This window comes from Stegostoma tigrinum, chromosome 20 (assembly GCF_030684315.1).
Source record: "Stegostoma tigrinum isolate sSteTig4 chromosome 20, sSteTig4.hap1, whole genome shotgun sequence".
Lineage (NCBI taxonomy): Eukaryota > Metazoa > Chordata > Chondrichthyes > Orectolobiformes > Stegostomatidae > Stegostoma > Stegostoma tigrinum.
This window is the reverse complement of record NC_081373.1, coordinates 23,428,576-23,448,199: the sequence shown is the minus strand read 5'-3', so window position 1 is coordinate 23,448,199 and position 19,624 is coordinate 23,428,576. Positions and strand designations below refer to the sequence as shown.

At 38.7% G+C, this 19,624-nt stretch overlaps 1 protein-coding gene across 3 annotated transcripts in view; it reads right to left on the bottom strand.

Annotated features, from left to right (window-relative positions):
• ccdc186 (coiled-coil domain-containing protein 186) overlaps positions 1–19,624 on the bottom strand; it is a 118,032-nt gene that overhangs the window by 19,248 nt on the left and 79,160 nt on the right. For 2 of the 3 annotated variants that reach the window (XM_048550991.2, XM_048550992.2), the window contains exon 15: positions 408–627. The exons of the other annotated variant lie outside the window; for it this stretch is intronic. In XM_048550991.2, coding sequence (XP_048406948.1) covers positions 408–627 — 220 coding nt within the window. The remainder of the gene's footprint in view (positions 1–407; positions 628–19,624) is intronic. 3 annotated transcript variants of the gene reach the window in all.

Sequence of the window (19,624 nt, the reverse complement as noted above, 5' to 3'; positions counted from 1 at the left end):
TCCAGCCTCACATTTTATTATCTTGGAATCTCCAGCATCTGCAGTTCCCATTATCTCTCATTACTTTTCATCTCCCCATTTCTTCGAACCCCTCATAATAATTTTTGATTCAGGTTAATGAAGCGCATATCTAATCTTTGATCAAATTCTAAGCTCTAGTACTACATTTAAAGTATCTTGTAACTTAGTCCCACTAGATTTCTAACCCTTCCCAATTCTTTCCTAGTTGACAAAACCAGACGAGGTTGGTGCAGTGGCCACTCTTCATGTGCAAATGCAGACATACAACCACCGGTAGTAATACAGTTAAATGGAATCCTGTCTGTAGGTTACACCTTAGATGAAAAGAGGTCACCTCATTGATGCAGGGTGAGAACTCTACAGTCATTACATAACCTATGACTCACCTTAAGTGTTATATTCTTTAACAATGTGTCTTCTAGCACAGCTTGTAACTTCCTGTTGATTTCCAATGAGAGCTCCATTGTTAGTCCACTGTCTGCTGGATGTGATTTGTAAAGTGAAGCCATGATTCCTCCACGTCTGCTCAACTGGGCTTTATTGAAATCAGATGCTTCTGAGGACAGTGCACCAGATTCTTCCCTCAGAACATATGTCTGAATGATTCTGCATCAGAGAAAATATTTCTGTAATAGTTGCAGAAATATTAACAAATATATTGTTTGGCATTGATAGCATAAAAGCTGGCTTACAGAAGTGCAAGGACACCTCGAGGAAAAGTCTTTCAGCCCACAGAAGCGTGATCCAAAATAAACATATTACCATCTTATCATGGACTCTCACCCACTGTAACCAACCAACCTTACGGCAACACAAATTACATTTTCCAATCTACAGAAAAAGCAAATTCAGGGAAAGATAGGATTTCCTTTAAGCCTCAGACCTACTTCAAATTATCAACTCAAATGATTTGTAAAGGCTTAAAACGATCAATTTTTTTTTCTGAAATGATGTATCACATATCCAGGAACTCTTAGGGGCAAAATTTCTTACTTTCTTCTCTCTAATTATCCACAAAGCATTCAACTTTGACACTTACAAACTTAAATTCAAACTTAAAATTAAGGTACAAAATCTGGATTGTTTAAGCTGTCATTAATTTGAAGACCTTCATCCCTGCAAGCTTCTTTACTCCTGTAAAATTAGGTTTAAATCAACAGTTCAGTCACAGCAGGTCATTCAAAAACAGATTGTTTATGTATTTTTCTAGTAGGTGCATTACAGCCTTCTTTAAAATTTACTACCACTGCCTCCTTTCACACATATTAGTCTATTTTTCTTCAGAAAGCATTACCTACATTTATTGCCATATATTAGTGCACTTAGATTAATGACCCAGGACTTTTTGAAGATTGCAAGGTCTCCCATCTACTTGTTACTTGACCGTTGTGCTATGGAGCGAACAGACAGCTCATTACACATAATTCACAAATATTGTAAAGAGCAATGACTTCAAGACAGGTGAGCATAGATGACTATTTCCTCCTGTTTCCCCAAACAGAACACTTCCCGTTTATTGCAATCTCTGTCTTCTGCTGCTAAACCAGTTTACAGTCTTCTGAACAATAGATTGGCAAATCTGCAACTCATAAGATTTTTTGTTAATTTAACAGAGAATGACCACAAAAACTTTCTAAAATTTCACATCAGTGTTAACCACTGAATTGTCTTTGTCCATCACCTCAGAAAGCACCTTAAATAACTGCAGTATGTTAAGCTATAGGTTGTTACTGTTAAAAACAATTTCAATCCCCCTCCACCCCCTGATATGTTCTGTACACATTTGACGGAATTCTATAAAATAACTTTCTTTTCTAGCATATCCATTAAAACAGTTAATTTAAAATGGTCATGATTTTGCATATTCAAAATTATTTTAAATTTCCCTTACAAATAAAATTTACCACCTCAGTAATTTTTCCTTCATATCAGAATGAGTTAGCAATCTGATGGAAAATAAAACTCATTATGAATCATTACCATAACATGGGTAGATTCAATATTATGTTTGACAGCGAGAATGGACAATTTAAAAAAAGGCTTCAATTTTAAGATAAACATTGGATACAAAATAACTACTGTAGAATAGGCAAAATATTATTGGTGACAATCGGAAGTTATAAAATAAATATTTATGATAAACCAGTACTTAACCCTAAAAGGCAAAGGTTCTATTTGTGGAGTTAAGCAATCACAGTCAACAAGCAAGATAATAAATAGATAGTCTAGCTCAGGGGTGAGGAACCTTTTAACAATGGAAGGCCACGTTTTATCTAACCGAGATCCTACGAGGCTGCACACAGAGCTGAACACATACAACAAAATGTCATATTTTTGTGGACATATTTACTTACTTTAATTAAAACCTGCTTTACATGAGGACTTTAAACAAAATAAAAATTCAGCAAAGACACATTTATTTGTTTGGCCAAATTGATAATAGAACTAATAAGAAGTGAAAAACACAGACAACAAACTATTTAATGAGATAGCAAGAACTGCAGGTTCTGGAGTCTGAGATAACACAGTGTGGAGCTGGATGAACACAGCAGGCCGGGTTGCATCAGAGGAACAGGAAAGCTGATGTTGAGAGTCGGGACCCTTCTTAAGAAAAGCTGTGTTCCTCCAGCTCCATAAACCATTTAATGACTTTTTTTGCTGTTCCTTGTTGTGAGACAGGAATCGGATATTTGGTTCCAATATCATTAACCATAGCTTTAAATGGTCCTCCAGCTGAATATCCATCACATGACATCTCATGTGCATTTTAATTTGTGTCACATATTAAAATGTTGATTCACAACAGTAGGTTGTGCCAAAACAAGACCGCATTGGGCAAGCATGTTGACGTGGATGTGAGTATTCAATGACAATTTTCCATATTTCAATGGGATCCTTCTTAGTATCAAGTAGAGACTTGAGAATATTATCTTCCGAGAGCTCAATCAATTACAACTGTAAGTCATCAGATGCTTTGGAGACATCAACCAGGTGTAGTTGAAAAGCTAATTTCAGTGTGAGATCATGTTTCTCAAAATCTGCAAACCATTGTATTCTTCAATCAGGGAGTCTAGAACAGCTGTGTATTCTTTCACACCGTGTTTCCTTAATGATTTGCTTGCATCCTGTTCGTTAGTTACCCTTTGCCAGTTCAGGAAGGCGTTCAGCAGAAAGTTCAAATCGGGTAAGGAGAGTTTCGAAAAAAGGTCAGCCTTTTCCAAAATGCCTGGATTTTTAGCTACAAATCATATGTGGATTTAGTTTCACTTTGCAAAAAAATTTTCAGATCATTTGGCTTTGACACTATATCGCTCAAAAATGCAACATTTCTATAGAAATCCTCTTCTGATAATTCACATGGTTCATTCAGTTCCTCTAAAAAAATCTTGTATTTCGTTTTTGCAAAGATAAAAAAGTATTTGTCCTAGTGACAACCAGCACACAACAGAATGACATGGCAGATCCACATTGAATGTTTCATCATCAAGCTGAAACATGTTGTGAAATTAGCAATGCCGTGATGTGTTTGTATGTAGTTTACAATAGCCGTAACTTTATTTAATGTGTCACTTAAAACAGTAGATTTGGCAGAGATTCTATTGTTGCAAAAAGCAATGAAAGTAAATCAAAGTTTCTGGATCTGGCAATTCTTTCTGTAGTAACACAACAAATCCTTCACATTTTCCTCTCATTGAAAGTGTACCGTCTGTGCATACTTACTAACTTACATAAATTCAGTTTTGCCTCACAGCAATTTTCTTTGAAGATAGTGAAGATGTCAATTCCACGTGTCCTCACCGTAAGGGTACCCAAAGCCAGAAACTCTTTGTGGCAATGAAAACTCACAGTTCAAACATGAATAAAAAAAATCTGTGCTGAGACAGTAATGTCAGCGGATTCATCCAAGGCAATCAAATAATCAATGTCTGCACTTTGGCATATTGTATGAAGTTGTTCTGTTACATTGACAGCTAATTCATGTTGTTGATCAGTTATGGTCCTTCTTGAAAGGGGTAGTCTGAATGTAAACATTCTACAACTTCAACAATGCATTCCCTTATGATTTCCACATCACTACACGGCTTACTTCTTCTTCCACGTACTTTATAAGTTGGTTCAGTGGTGTCAGTCCCTTGTCCTGACCTCATTTTAAGTAGTTGCTGCTGCTGCTTTTGAGCTTTCATTTTCTTTAGTGCAGACATTCGGGGTTCTCCTTCCAGTTTAGCATATCTGCAGTCCTTATGAGTTGCATAACATTGATACGCATTGTATTTCTTCACTGTCGCAATTATGGTGTTGCAGAGAAAAGACATCATTTTATCATTCACAGCAACTACGTAATACTGCAATTCCCATTCTTTACTGAATACTCTGTTCTCTTCCTTTAGCGGCCTTTTCCTAGTTTTGACATGACTGAATTACCAGTAAAAATTTTAAAAATAGTACATAAATTTGAAGAGGTGGATTTAGTATTTGACGATAAATAGGCAGAAGACTGCAACTAGGCCGCATGTAGCCTTAAGGCTGCAGGTTCCCCACCTCTAGTCTAGCTAAAAGAAAAGACTTCCATAAAGTGCATAGTAAATATAAATCCAGAGACAAAGAAGTTACAAAGCAATCAGTGAAGTGCACAAAGGGAACAAGGATTTTAAAAAAAGTCTTGCAAGGAATATTAAAGAAAACAAAAGTTTTCAGAAAGATATTCGGAGAAAGGCAGCAGTAAAGAGAATATGGTCCATTAACTACAGTTGCAGGCAAGGCCATAATAGATCATGAATAAATACTTGTCAAATGAATATTGGTATTTGTTTCTTCTTGAAGAAAGAGTCAGAATATTAAATGATACAAGGTACTCTAAATATCTTAAAAGGGAAGAAAAACAATGGATTAAAAAAATGCTTAACAACAATAGATAAACCTCCTAAACCTAATGGCTTCCATCCTAGGGAACGGAAACAAGTAAAAGAAATTTCAGATTTATAACCCATTATTTTCCAAAATTCTCTCAAATAACCGGACTGAAAATTTCAAATGCAATTCTATTTTTTAAGGAAAGGGAAACCACCGGTGGATTCTATCCAGTCCTGAATGACATGGCCAATGGTGAGTCAGTCAGTAAAATAAGGCAGGGTTGTAAAAAATGAAGTCCTCAGAGTGAAAAAAAAGTTTTGAGTTTCCAGCCATGGTTTGAACAGCAAGACAAGAATCTTAACAGTGCAGTGAGCATTGTACCATTCTTCCACCAGGGCTGCTATAGATCAGTCAATAGGCCTCATGAAGATGAGGGCTCAGATTATCGTTTTTGTTTGGGGTGTGGATGTGGTCTTACAATGCACTCCAATCAGTGTGCCACAAGATTCTTGCATGCTGTGCTCTAACAACACCCTGGAGCAGGCAAAGAGGTGATGTGATGGATGCTGAATAGCTGGGAGAGCAGCAGCCTCCCAGGGTGGAAGTTGAGGACACTGAGCAAGTGGATCATCATTAACATGATGGTGCACTACTCTGTCAGGTGCAACATGGCAAATAAAACTCAGCTGTTACCAGCTTCCAAAAGATGTGAGTTGGATGAGGTTATCATTCATTGACTGTAAATTTGTTGTTATTGAAAAGTCAGGCAGGCCCTGTTTACTCCTACAAGCAAATGCAACACCTTCTTATTCTTTGTTTTTCCTGTGTTCAGTAAAAATCAACACTTTGAACTGTTTGAACAAGGTTTTATGCTACACTGGGCTTTGGTGAAAGAGGAACAACACCCTCAGACAGAGTTCTAACATGGCATGATGCCAAAGAAGGGCAGACACTATAGTTTCATTCTTATGCTGCATTTAGAATGACAGTCAGTCAGACAGATGATAATGTAACGCTGGCAACATACTTACTGATGTGAGATTCTATTTCCAATGGAGTATCTCCCATACCACCTATGAGTCCTCACATAGTTTTCTTTATTGTTTCCATCTCACTGCATGTGCTGTGAAAGGCCTTTCCTGGCTCCCAGGGTTTGACCTGGAGCACAGCCTGACTTTAAAAACGGTGTCAGTGATGCAAATTTGGGAGATCCCAGCAGAGAGTACTTTGCTGCTGTGAATCGCATGATAGGTTCAGCGCAGCACCGTAGAGAATGGTGCATACATAAATGAGGTGAGCAGCAGAGAATTAAGAGAAACTCACTTAAGCTCATGGTGAGGGATACTTCGTGAAACTCCCAGAAATTGAAACTTAACTCATTTTTAGTAAAACGCAGCCCCAGGCAACTTCAAACCTAAACACATTCAACATCAGATCCAGACTTGTTACTGAAATCTAACACCGGGTACAAAGTTACTGAAGAAGGCTAATACCCAAAACATTTCCTGCTCCTTTCCTCCAGATGCTGCCTGTCTTGCTGTGTTCTACAAAGTTACTGTACATTTGTTCGAGTGTAAGCTTGTCAAACAAAAAGTCAGCATTGATTTATGCGGGATTAGTTTTGTCTATTTCTGGCTATGGAGGAGGGTGCTGGCACAATCTTTACAAAAATCCCCCTGCAAGTTATCTTAATGCACTCTTAGGAGGCATTTGCTAAGTTTCTCACAAGTCATTCAATACTAAAACACAGAATGGGAGATAACTGTGATAGATGAATAAAAGAGATTTAGGAGATAACAGTGTATAGATAAAAGGATATACTTAGATTAGTGTAATGTGATGTGATATTTCAGAAGCAATTCTACTGGGGTCTCAGCATTTCATGATGCATATTAATGACTTGGAGCAAGGTCATGAATAGGGTTCATGAAGTTGCAGATGATGCCAAGTAATGAGGTGCAGCAAATTGTGCAGATGGGAAAAGGAAGTTGAAAAATTAGAGACAAATTAATTGAATGGACAAAACTGCAGCAAATGGCTTTCAATACATGCAAGTGTGAGGTTACCTAATTGCGCGAGAAAGATAAATTAGAATATTTTCTGAGTTGGAGTCAACCCATGGAACCGGAAATGAATTTGATGTCCTTGTACAGGAATCTGTAAAAGCTAGTGGGTAGCACGGCAGCTCAATGGTTAGCACTGCTGCCTCACAGCGCCAGGATTCCAGATTCAAATCCAGCTTTGAGTGACTGTCTGTGTGGAATTTGCACATTCTCACCCGTGTCTGCATGGGTTTCCTTCAGATGCTCCGTTTTCCTCCCACAGTCCAAAAGATATGCGGGTTAGGAGGACTGCCTAATGTATAGGTTGGGTGGATCAGCCATGGGAAATACAGGGTTACAGGGAGACGGTAGGGTGGGAGAGTCTGAGTTGGATGCTCTCTGGAGAGTCAGTGGAGACCAGTTGGACCAAATGGCTAGTTGCCACACTGAAAGGATTCTTCTATATTATTCAAGTTCAAAAAGGTTAATGGAATGTTTTCCATTCCCTCAAAAAGTATGAATACAAAGCAGAGAAAATGACCCTTCTGATTCATCAGAATAAATTCTGTGAAAGGCTTGCATCTCAAAAGATGGTGGCATCAACCCCAAAGTAATTTACTTATTTCCATGATTAAAAACAAACAGCAAAATTCTTGAGCAAAAATCACCACTACATGTAGCGTAGATATAAATCATGCGTCCAAAAACAGCAGCCTTGGCCTTCTTAATTTCTGAAACACTTTCCTCTTACCTCTTTCTAAGATATCGCCGCATCTCCTTGGTGTAGTACAACTATTCACTGACATCTGTTGTTAGCCATATTTTCTCAGTTAAAGAATTAACATTAAGGGTTTACAAGTGCCTCTTCGAACCTAAACCTAAGTTGTCCCTAGGAATAGCCTTTCACAGTTTGTTGTATATACTGTAAAGGGCTATTTCTGGCTGCCAAAGTTTGACCTGGAGCACACCTGGGCCTTAAATATGGTACCTACAGCACAAATTCTAAAAGGAGCTATATAGAAGTCTGCCATAAAAGAGATGTTGTGGGATATGCCCATTTTTCATCTTAATTTGGGTGACCAAGATATCATAGGGCACATATTTGAGAATATAGTCATTAGATATGACAATTTACTCCTGCCACAAGTACTTCACCAAAACACAGAAAGACTATGATGCAGAATGAGACCATTCTGAACACTGTGCCTGCTCAGTTCAATGAGTATTATTACATACTGCCAACCTGCTGGTTTTCGCATACCCTTGCAAGTTATTTTAGTCAAATGATCATTTGATACTCTTTTGTATGTCTGAATTGAATCTGCCTCCACAATACTTACAGACAGTGCATTCCACATTCCAACTACTCATTGAGTAAGCAGTTTTTCTTTACTTCACCCTTGTTTCTTTTGCAAACCACTTTAAATGTATGCTGTCTTGTTCTTCCTTTTGAGTGGCAACAGTTTCTCACCATCTGAGCTACCCAACACACTCATCATTTTGAAAACCTCTATCAGATCTCCAAGGAGGAGAGGACCAATGTCTTTAATACATCCTCATTACTGAAGTTCCTCATTCGTGGGATCGTTCTTGTAAACAGCTTCTGCACTCTTTCTAATGTGTTCACATCCTTCCTATAACGTGGCGTCTAGAACTGTATGCAATGTTCTAACTGAGGTCCAATTAAAGTGTTTTATACAAGATCAACATCACCTCCTTGCACTTGTACTTTATGCCCCTATTTATAAAGTCAATGTTTAACTTAACGTGCTCTCTACCTGCCCTGCTACTTTCAATGATCTGCACTCATATATACCCAGAATATAATATTCTGAAGGTATTTATCTTGTACTTCATTGAGAAAACAGCAAAGAAAACGGACATGGAAACAGATCAGCCTATTCTTCAGCCTGTTATAGACTTTAGGATCTGCTGATGTTGCTGCCATTTGGAAACACATTTAACTCACACATTTGCGGTACAGGCAGCCTCTGTTGCAAACCCGTTCTGTTCTGGAATCTGTTCACAAGTAAATTTACATGCAAGTCAAAACACAATGCAGGACAACCTAAAGGAAGCGTAAACAAGTACAGGAAATGTTCGTATGTCACAATCACAACCCACTATAAGATGGCTTTCATAAGTACAAGCTCTCATAACTTGAAAATTTGTAAATCAAGGTCCCTCTATACCTAATGGTCTTTTTAAATTTCCTATCATTCTTTACAATTTTAGTCACTTTACCAACACAGCTTCTGACTTTCCAACATAATACCTTCACTACAAATTTATTTATATGCATTTCTTATTCAAGCTTCTTGATGATCGAATCCTGAGGATTACACTTAACATATCTCATCTCTAAATATTATTTCTGAGGAAATGTTTATCAAGTGTTCAGTGCAGCATTCTTCTCTTTGGCTCTGTAAGGAATGATGTTTCTATTAATGGATTTAGGTGGTGCAATCTTTTTGACTGAAAGTTTGTTGTTTTCTTCATCTGATCCTACTTACTTCATGAGACCAGTTTTCAGAAAGAAATTTGAATCTTCTCATGCAGATCCAGACCAAGAACTAATTCCTTGCTATTCATTGCAATTTGTTTCTGGCCACTCTAAGATTAGCATATGTCTCGGGGCAGGGATTCATTCTGTGATTGCGATATTGAGAGTTTTGCTTCAATAACCGTACCCACTTTCTCAGCAAAGTCTTCACCTTGTCAAGTGTTTCTTGCTTTAAAAAAACCCATAGATTAAATTTACAATTATACAAATATTAGTTAGGGATGTTTACCATGCTGCATCAGCAATCAAGAAATAATAAAGATTGAGATTCAGAGTAAGTTTAGAGATACCTCGTGTGTTTTGTAAAGGCTGAAACATTTTCAAATACTCTGATCTGAATGCTCCAAGTTTATCTGAGGTGTTTAAAATAGAAAAGGAATTTGACATGGTAGAGACAGAGCTGCAATCTCCTTCCACTGGAGAATCCAGAATATTGGGATATTATCTTAGAAATAGATAGCCAGCTCGCAAAAGACATATTTTCAGACAAAAGGCATTAGAAAGGTTCTTTCCCCAACAGAGCCTGTGGAGGATGGGTCAATGAAAACTTTCAAATTGATAAGGTTTTGTTCAAATTGATAAGGCATCAAAGGAATTGGCAAAAATATTAATGAGTAGGTCTGTTGTAATCTAATAATAAGCAGAATGTGGTGAAGAGATTACAAACCCTACTCTTCTTCTAAACATTTCCACTCAGAATTGTCTGAAATACATGTAAGTCATGGAGTCATACAACACGAAAACAAACGCTTTGGACCGACCAGACCGTGCCAACCATAGTCCTAAACTAAACTAGTCTCACCTGCCTAGAATTGACTCATAACCCTGCGAATATTTCTTATTCACGTTTTTATCCAAATGTCTTTTAAATGTTGTAACTGAACCTGTGTGCACCATTTCTTCTCGAAGTACATTCCACACACAAAGTGTTCTGTGTAAAAAAGTTGCCCCTCTTGTAATTTTTAAATCTTTCCCCTCTCATCTTAAAAATATGCCCCTTAGATTTACAATTACTCACCTGAAGGGAAAAGACACCTGCTACTCACCCTATACATACTCCTCATGATTTTATCAGGTCAACCCTCAACCTCCTACGCCCCAGTGAAAAAAGCCCTAACCTATTTTTATAACTCAAACCTCCACTCCCAGAAACATCCTAGTAAATCTTTTCTGAACATTCTCCAGATTAATAACATCATTCCTATATTAGGGCAACCAGCAACCCCACACAGTACTCCAGAAGAGGCCTCATCAACATCCTGTACAACCTAAACATGACATCCCAACTCCGATGCTCAAAGATCTAAGCAAAGAAAGCACGTGTGGCAAATGCCTTCTTCACCACCCTGTCTACTTGTGAAGCAGATTTCAAAAAATTATGTAGCTGAACATCTAGGTGTCTCTGTTCTACACCACCCAAGGTATACCATTAATTGTATAAGTCCTACCCTTGTTTGTTTTACTAAAGTATAATACCTTGCATTTATCCAAATTAAACTCCATCTGCCATTCCTCAGCCCATTGCCCCTATTGATCAAGATCTCTTTGTAATCTTGGACAACCATCTTCAATGTCCATTACACCACCAATTTGTGTCATCCACAAACTTACTGACTCTGTCTTCCCTTTTTTAGTTTCTTCGGCTGATGGCGTCTTCCCCCATCCTGGGTACAGCAAAGAGGAGGCTTCCAGCCTGCATGCCAGTTTTGGCCTTGTGTGGTATTCTCCCACTGAGGCAACCTCCGCTTGGAATGGCTATCTCCAGGTTCACCAGTCTGCCCTGGCACGAAGGTCTCATTAATGTGAAGGTCTTCTTCGGCGTCCGGATATTCCTGCAGCCCAGCTTGGTGATTCCATCCTGTCCCAGTGTGGAATTCTTGTGTTCCAGCCTGAACTGGCATTCTCCAGTTGTGGCAGCCTTTTATCCCATTGAGGTGGTCTCAGCTTGGTGTGGCAGTCTCCAGGTGTGGTCTTGTCCTGGCACGGAGGTCTCCTTCTGTGACAGTTTCTGGGTAATTCAGCGTTATCATCTTAATTGACTTTCCCCAAACTGAAGTTGATCTGAGATGAACTCTGTCTTAATTTTTACTTACTCCTTCTTATCTATGACTTCTGTCATTAATATGGGTACCATAGTATGGCGAATTATAAAACATTATACAGTAAATGGAAAAGTCCTAGGGAAAATTGATGAACAGACAGATCTGGGTGTTCAGGTCCATTGTTCCCTGAAGGTGACAACGCAGGTCAATAGGTGGTCAAGAAGGCATATGGCATGCTTTCCTTCATTGGGCGGGGTATTGAGTACAAGAGTTGGCAGGTCATGTTGCAGTTGTATAGGACGTTGGTTCGGCCACATTTAGAGTACTGTGTACAGTTCTGGTCGCCACATTACCAAAAGGATGTGGATGCTTTGGAGAGGGTGCAGAGGAGGTTCACCAGGATGTTGCCTGGTATGGAGGGTGCTCGTTATGAAGAGAGGTTGAATAGATTAGGATTGTTTTCATTAGAAAGACGGAGATTGAGGGGGGACCTGATTGAGGTCTACAAAATCATGAGGGGTATAGACAAGGTGGATAGCAAAAAGCTTTTTCCCCAGAGTGGGGGACTCAATTACTAGGGGTCATGAGTTCAAAGTGAGAGAAGGAAAGTTTAAGGGTGATACGTGTGGAAAGTTCTTTACACAGAGGGTGGTGGGTGCCTGGAACACATTGCCAGCAGAGGTGGTAGACGCAGACACGTTAGCGTCTTTTAAGATATATTTGGACAGGTACATGGCTGGGCAGGGAGCAAATGGACACAGACCGTTAGAAAATAGATGACAGGTTAGACAGAGGATCTTGATCGGCGCAGGCTTGGAGGGCTGAAGGGCCTGTTCCTGTGCTGTAGGTTTCTTTGTATTTCACTTTTTTTTGTAAAAATGCATGTGACAGTAAATTGCTACTGTATTCTACGGTCTCATATGAATCATTTATATAAATGATAAACAAAAATGGTTACAGCACCAATCCCTGTGGAACCACTGGACATACTCCTCTAGTCTGAAAAACAACCCTCCGTCACCAATCCGTCTCCTGTCATTAAGATAACGTTGTAGCCAATTGGCAAGCTCACGTTGAATCCTATGTGATCTAACATTACTAATTAGTCTACCATGTAGAACCTTGTCAAAATGTTTTACTAAAGTCCGAAGAAAAACTGTCTACCTCTCTGCCCTCATCAATCTTCTTGGTTACCTCCTCAAAAACCCAAACAAGTGTGACAGACACAACCTCCCTTGTACAAAACCACGTTGACTATTGCTAATCACTGCTTGCCTCTTCAAATGCATATATTCTTTTGGAATCACCTCCAACAAATTACCGTACACTGAAGTCAGACTCATAGGTCTACAATTCCCAGGCTTTTCCTTACATCCTTTCTTAAACAAAAGCACAACATTAGCCACTTTCCATTCATCTGCATCTTGCCCATAGTTATAGATGATACAAACATTTCTGCAAGGGGCCTTGCAATTTCTCATATCATCCTGGCAAATATTTGATCAGGGTCTCAGAGATTATCAACCTTCATGTTTTCTCAGACCTCCAGCACTTCCTCCTTAACGTGAACAGTTTTAAAAAATATCAATATTTATTTCCAAGTTTTGAAGCCTCCAATTCTTTCTCCACAGTAACAGCTGACATGTGGTTCAACACAAAGACAACCTTACTGATCTTTAAGGGGCCTTATTCTTGCTCTTTACGTACTTGTAGAAACTGTTTGGATTATCCTTAATCTTATCTGCCACGGCTATGTGATACCCCTCTTTACCTTCCGAATTTCCCTCATAAGAATTCCCTTACACCCTTTATATTGTTCAAGAGGCTCATTTGAGCCCAGTTGTATATATACACAATTCTTTTTCATTCTTGACTAGAACCTCTATATCTTTATTAATTCATTGTTCCTTAATCTGACCAGCTTTACCTTGCACTCTAACAGGAACATAATGATTCTGAACTCTCGTTCTCTCACTTTTGAAAATCTCCATTTGTCAGTTGTCCCTTTACCAGCAAGCAGTCTACTCCAATCAACATTTAAAAGTTCTTGGCTTACACCATAAAAATTTGCCTTACTCCAATTAAAATCTTTAACTTTTATGGAAGGCTTATCCTTTTCCATAATATTTCAAAACTAATAAAATTATAATCACTAGTCCCAAAGTGTTCCCCTACTAAGACTGCAGGACCTCACCCTGCCTTATTACCCAAGCGAAAGTCAAATTTTGCTCCTTCTCTCATAGGAACATCGCCATGTTGATGAATAATACATTCTTATACATGTTTAACAAAGTCTTCACTATCCAAACTTTTAGCACTATGGCAATCTCAGTCAATGTTTGGAAAATTGCTCTTACAACCTTGTTATTCTTACATATATCCAAGATCTCTACCAATTTATTCTCAATTTTCCTCTGACTATTGGTGGGGGTATGGTATAATCCCATCAATGTGGTCATTCCTTTATTTCTAATTTCAACCCATATATTTTCAGTGGATCATTTTTCAGAAATATCCTCTCTCGTTACAGCAGTAATGATTTCTCCCATCAAAAATGTCACTTCTCTTTTACCTTCTTTTCTATCCTTCTAATAGCATCTGTAACCTAGAACATCGAACTGCCAGTTCTCTCTATCCCTCAGCCAAGTTTCAGTAATAGCTAAGACGTCCTAATAGCATGTTCCAAACATGCCCCGAGTTCAAGTCTTACCTGTAAGGTCCCTCACATTGAAATAAATGCAGTTGAATTCTTCTGAGTTACTTCATTCTGTGACTTGCTCGTGTTTATCTTTTCTAATTAATTTCAGAACCGTCCTCATGTATCTTCCTATTCACTCTACTACTTACAATCCCTCCAAACCCATCTCCTGCCACCACACCACTTTATTAGTTCACAGTATCCCTTAATAGAACTAGCAAATCTCCCTGCTAGGATATTGGTCCCCTTCCAGTTCAAGTGAAACCCATCCTTTTGAACAGATCATAACGTAACATAAGAACTAGGAGCAGGAGTAGGCCATTCGGCCCTTCCAGCCCGCTCCGCCATTCAATAAGGTCATGGCTGGTCTTTTCGTGGACTCAGATCGACTTACCCACACTCTCACCATGTCCCTTAATTCCTTTATTGTTTTAAAAAAATCTACCTTAGCTTTAAAAACGTTTACTGAAGTAGCATCAACTACTTCACTGGGCAAGGAATTCCATAGGTTAACAACCCTGTGAGTGGAGAAGTTCTTTCTCAATTCAGTCCTAAATCTGCTCTCCCTAATCTTGAAGCTAAGCCCTCTTGTCCTAGCTTCACCTGCCAGTGGGAACATCCTGTCTACTTCTACCTTATCTATTCCCTTCATAATTTTATATGTTTCTATAAGATCCCCCCCCTCAATCTTCTGAATTCCAATGAATATAATCCCAATCTACTCAGTCTCTTCTCAGAAGCCAAACTCCTCAAATCTGGAATCAACCTAGTGAACCTCCTCTGCACCCCCTCCAGTGCTAGTACATCTTTTCTCAAGTAGGGAGACCAAAACTGCACACAGTATTCCAGGTGTGGCCTAACCAGCACCTTGTACAGCTGCAACATAACCTCTCTGCTTTTAAACTCAATCCCTTTAGCAATGAAGGGCAAAATTCCATTTGCCTTCCTAATCGCTTGTTGTACCTGCAGACCAACCTTCTGTGATTCCTGCACAAGGGCACCCAGGTCCCTCTGCATAGCAGCATGCTGCAACTTTTTACCATTTAAGTAATAATCTTTTTTACTATTCCTTCTACCAAAATGTATGACTTCACATTTATTTACATTGTATTCCATCTGCCAGACCTTTGCCCACTCACTCAATGTATCTAGGTTCCTCTGCAAAGTTTCACAGTCCTCTGCACACTTCACTCTGCCACTCGTCTTAGTGTCATCTGCAAACTTTGACACCCTACACATCGTCCCCAACTCCAAATCATCCATATAAACTGTAAATAATTGCAGTCCCAACACCAATCCCTGAGGCACACAACTAGTCACTGAGTCACTAGATCTTTCTGCCCCAGAAGAGATCCCACTGATCCAAGAACCTAAATCTCTGAACATTACACTACTTCTTCAAACACTAATTCATCTCCTTTATCCTTCTATTCCTTCGCCCCTGTGAGCCTAGCACCAAGACTAAGCCTGAGCACTACTTTTGAGGTTCTGATTTTTAAATTTTCTACCTAACCTCTTAATTCACTCCATAAAGGCATAATCTTTTCCTTCACTATGTCATTCCTACCAATGTGTAAAATCACATCCGGCTTCTCACTCTCCCCTTTGACAATATGTTTCAAACATTTTGAGACATCCTTAATACTGGCAAAAGGAAAGCAACATACTATCTGAGATTCACACTCACTGCTGCGGAATCTCCTGTCTGTGACCCTGATAGCACAGTCCCCTATAATGATTATTCTTCACACTCTTGACAAATCCTGCCTAACACAAGATTCAGTCTTATTGCCCAATATGGTTGCCCCTTCTATTTTCTTCTGAGAGGTCATTAAACATTAAAAGAAAATTCTGGTTCTTTGATCCTTAGAAAAGCATACTGCATAACATTACTGTGCAGACTGTTTGAATATCAATTAAAACTAAAATGCAGCTGCTTTCTTTGAATTGTCCTTTTCTTTCAAATACACCATTCCTGATGGAGAACAGCAAGGACTCCAAAAATATGGTAGCTTAATGACCTTTACTGGAAATTCTATGCCATTTCAGAGGATGTTCTTTCAATCTGCCTGAAATGAAATTGCACTTGTCTAAGAAATTATACAGAACACTCATTCTATGTGAGTTTGCTACAGATATTAAAACTGCATAAATTTTAAGTTACTAGCTTTGTCATTCACATGAAGTCAAAAAAGGTTTTAAAAAAACTCAGTTCAGCATATTACATTCGCAGAAAATTATGCAGTTCTTCACATTTTCACATTTCTACTTTATAAGGATTGAGCAAGAAAATATTTTATTCGCAGGCAGCAATAAAGTCTAAACAGTAGTCATCAAAAAATACAAAAGGAGATTAATTGCCCTCAAGCCCTGACCAGCAATAACTACTGGCACACTTACCATTTAGAAAAATGGAACTTCATATTTAGCAGTTTACATCGGGTAAAAAAAACCCATCAAATCATAATTTTCTAAACAAGGAATGACTTCAAATGATCAGTGTCAAAGGCTGAGGGGTGACCTTTTAGAAGTTTATAAAATCATGAGGGGCATGGATAGGGTGAGAGAGTCCAAATCTAGAGGGCACAGATTTAAGGAGAGAGAGGAAAGATTCAAAAGGGACCGAAGGGGCAACTTCTTCACACAGAGGGTGATGCATGTATGGAATGCTGCATAAGGAAGTGGTGGAGGTGGGTACCGTTTCTACATTTAAAAAGGTATCTGGATGTGTATATGAATAGGAAGGATTGAGGGGGTTGTGGACAGAATGCTGGCAAATGGGACTAGATTAATTTGGATATCTGGTTGGCATGGAAAGATGGATTTAAGGGTCTGTTTCCATGGTGTTCAATTCTATTACTCCACAGGTTGAAACAATATTCATATTAGCATCGACCAAACTGTTGACAATGGTAGAAAACAGCAGGATATAACTTCCCCTGCATACAATGGCTAAAACATAAACAGCTATGCCAGAATCAAGAATTCCCTTGCTTAAAAGCATTTAAGAGCTTTAACTGAAATAAAGCAATTGATCTGTGTTCTGTACATCGTGAGCAATCCTTGTGATAGCTGCATCTCAGCCTCAATATCCTGGGGATTGATTTCCAATGTTACTCTGCAGCTGAAACATTGAAACAACTTTTTAAAAATTAAACTAGCAATAGGTTCAAAAAGAACCATGTTGGTACTGTTACTTTTCACTTCTTAATCTTTAGAATTGAAAAGACAGGGAGGACCAGCTACCAATTTCAGCTGACATCCCCAAGATTTCTAGCTATGGCCACACAGTGCAGTTGAATTTTTATTTATTACATCTTTTAAGAAAAGTACATCACATATTCCTCCACATATTTTGTTTTTAGTCACAATTTGTTGCAAAAGCATAAATCAAGCATGTGCCCTTGTACATTAGCAGTTCTGATGATACTATGGTTTTAAGAGGTTTATTTTGTTCTTTTTTCTGAAGAAAGATTTTGAGCTATAGGCGATGAGCTGTCTATTCAAAGACAATACAGTCAATAGCTTGTGAGATCTTGGCGGCTTTTTATGTAAAATACTGGACCAATAGATGCAACATGAATGGATGAAGTCAGGCGCCAACAGAACGAGTGTTCTATTTTAGTTCTTGGGGTTTTGAAGATGGTTGTGGAAGCTGTTACATCTTTCTTGGCCATAGCAAAAAGCTGGAGTTCTGTCTACCAGAACTTTCTTTCTCCGCTGCCAGGATCGCATGTGGGACAATCTGTTTTCATGTCTTTGCTTTGCCAAGGGGATGTAAATATATTGCAGCAGTTACTGGTTTGTAGGTAGATAATCTATTGGAAAACCTAACAGAATATTAGAGTTAAAATTATACCAATTCTTCTTTCTTTTGTCTGTATTTTAACAACAGGGTAAGAACCAAGTAGGTTTTGTTAAAGCTATGTGGTGTAACCAATTGAATTACATCGGGAACACAGCACCTTTGACTTGTCTTTAAACAAAATAAGAGTTAGCCTAGATCCTATCATTTTGATATTTTTGAGGGGGCTTGGTCTGGTCCACAGTTGCACTATGTTATCCTCAAAGCTGTAGTTTTTTGACTTCATAAGTTTATCTTGATATTACTTTTTGAGAGGGACAGTTGCCAATTTGTTTTTTAAAGAAAGCTACTGTGGAACAAGAAGAGGGAAAGAGACAGCAATATATTCGTATACTGAGACACTGAGCCATAGGTTTAAACGTTCAACACAGAGACTCAAAGGGATGAAACTGGCAAAACCATGCCTGGGGTTAGATGAGATGATAAAAATTTTTAAAAATCTCAAATCCACAACTGATGGTTCCACCAACCTGCCCAGTTCTGTATTTAGGAGAGCTAGGACAAGGTGTAAGTACCCAACCTGCAATCACAAGATTCATTGTGCACTTAAATGTTGTTTCGAAGAACAAAAGGAATAGGAGCCATGTTGTTCTGTATGGCCTCTCAAACCTGTTTCTCTACTCCATACAGCTGTGGCTCATTATCTGCCCCAACTCCATTTTCCTGCCTACTCCTCGACAGACCGAGATACATGCAACACCGGAGTGTCCATAACACTCTGGGGTAGACAATACCAAAGATATACAACTCTTCCAGCGAAATAATTTCTCATCTCTGTCCTACATGATTTCAGGAGCCTTTTTCTTTTAAACAGTGCTAAGTAGATTTCTGGGATCTCAGGAAGCCAAACAGTTGTCGGGAAGTTGGGTAGCTTTGCAAAGCTAGGCATGTAGCACTGACTTATATGTTGCTGTAGCCTGCCCCAGGACGGATTGTCAATCAGGCTGCCTCTTGGCAGAGAGGATTTGTCAAACCAAAAGTAGGCACAATGTGGAGTCAAAACGCCATGGCATCAGTGGGAAAGCTGAACCTCTGGGTTTCCTGTTTGAAACTATTCCCCATCATAACCCACCCATTGCTGTCAAGGTTCAACTCAGAGTTAGATTCAGGAACAATAACACACAAAGTATGTGAGAAGTAAACAGAGAGCAAGATAACCCCACATATAAAAAAAAAGAACCAGAGAAGTGATAATGAACCACAAATTTTCTTTGCAAAAAGCCTCATCATACACTGATAGAACTTTACTTTTCACAACAGACTTTAAAGAAAAATGAAAATTCCAAAGTATGAAGCTGCAGTGTTGAGTTTTCAAACCAATCTGTGGTTTTCTGTTTAAGTGTGGCCCCAATTTCCGTAACAGAATCTAAGCTGCTCGACAAAGCCAAGCAAGGAAAATGCATGAAATGGCTACTGAATGGGAAGTTTAAGAAATCCATTTGTACAACTGTCAAGGAAGTCTTCTGCAAACAAAATCAAGTATTTGGAAGGAAACCACTATTCGACATAATGGTTGTTTTAAAACAACAGTGTGATTTAGAT